General features: G+C 53.4%; 1 protein-coding gene across 1 annotated transcript; it reads right to left on the bottom strand.

Annotated features, from left to right (window-relative positions):
- Positions 1-356: 356 nt before the first annotated feature.
- Positions 357-1,223, bottom strand: LOC131214629 (uncharacterized). The gene has a single exon (XM_058208971.1). It carries the CDS (start codon positions 1,221-1,223, stop codon positions 357-359), a length of 867 nt encoding a protein of 288 aa, XP_058064954.1.
- Between the last annotated feature and the right edge of the window lie 51 nt (positions 1,224-1,274).

The following is a 1,274-nucleotide window of genomic DNA, read 5'->3' as shown; positions in this document are numbered from 1 at the left end:
TTTACTACTTTAACATGTAGCATAGCGGAAAATAATTAATTGGAAGGAAAGAATGTGATCATGGATTCTATACCCGGGAGTCTGGACACACCTAGTTCTACAATAAAGGTGATGGAGCCACTAGCAGCCCCCTTAGAACCTGATTAGAGACTGATCGTTCGATCCATTCGGCCGATCATCGTATCAACTTATACCATCCTTAGCTACTAAAAATAAAATCCTACGTTGAATTGAATACCGCCAAGGGCACGCGTTTGCAATTTTATTTAAAAAAGACACCTAGCATTAGATATTAAATAGAAACAAATAAGCGAATTAATAGATACATGGAGCAATAAACAAACGACACTTTCCCTCTAGAAGTTGTACTTGTTGTACCGGTTCCGCGAGCACTTGGTGCACCGTTTGCAGCAGAACGAACCCTTCAGTGAACTGCTGCACGGTTTGCGGCACTGGCGGCAGCGTTTGAACTGTTTGGGTTGCAGCTTGAAGTAAGGACCCGTAGTAGTCTCGTGGGTTGAAGCCCTCGTAGTAGGTTCCAGAGTCGTGCTCTTCTCCGTGGCCGCTGTCGGTGGTGGTGTAGTTGGAGGCTCTTCTATGCAGTCGTTCGAGTCATGCCATTCGTACACCTCATGTGGGTCGTCGTACGAGCCATCAAGCTCCTGCGGTGGTTCATCGATGCGAACGACCTCGCAGCGTGACCCACTGCTCAGAGCCAGTTTTGCGGCGTCTCGCAGGACCAACTCGTCCTGGAAGGGGCTACCAAGCTCCCCGATAACTTCCCGGTACGAGCGGTACACCTCCGTGCACTGGTCGCACCGGGACAGACGGATGGCGTGCAGTTTCGCGTGTACCTCCGGCGAAAGGTACCTCCGGTCCGGGTTTTCATAGTTCCACGTGTAGAGCCGCCGCAGGTTGAAGCCTCGCTCGGCATCGTACAGTCCCGTGCGAAGGAAGAAACACCGCAACAGGCAACGGGCCGCCGGTTCATCGGGGACCCTGCCGGCGGCAAGGCGCCGTAGCACCTCCTCCGGAATCTGCAGCACCTTGATACATTCGTATGCGATCTGCACTTGCCGGGAGTGGTCTTCTGGGCGGAACTGGGGACCATAGACAACGTTCCCGTAGTAGTGCAGGTAGCACATGAAGCTTTCGTACGCACGCCAACAGCAACAGTCCGACGGCACCGACTGCTCACCGGACGCTTGCCCTAACCGGTACATCACGCACTCCTGGGTGCGCTGCTCAAACTCATCGTCGGTGGGATCCGGTCG

The sequence above is a fragment of the Anopheles bellator genome, unplaced genomic scaffold (genome assembly GCF_943735745.2).
Source record: "Anopheles bellator unplaced genomic scaffold, idAnoBellAS_SP24_06.2 scaffold01661_ctg1, whole genome shotgun sequence".
NCBI lineage: Eukaryota > Metazoa > Arthropoda > Insecta > Diptera > Culicidae > Anopheles > Anopheles bellator.
The sequence above is the reverse complement of the archived record's forward strand: the minus strand, read 5'-3'. Positions and strand labels throughout refer to the sequence as shown.

Bases quoted from the DNA above. Each gene is read 5' to 3' on its own strand.
- LOC131214629 (XM_058208971.1), bottom strand. From the start codon at position 1,223: ATGTACCGGTTAGGGCAAGCGTCCGGTGAGCAGTCGGTGCCGTCGGAC.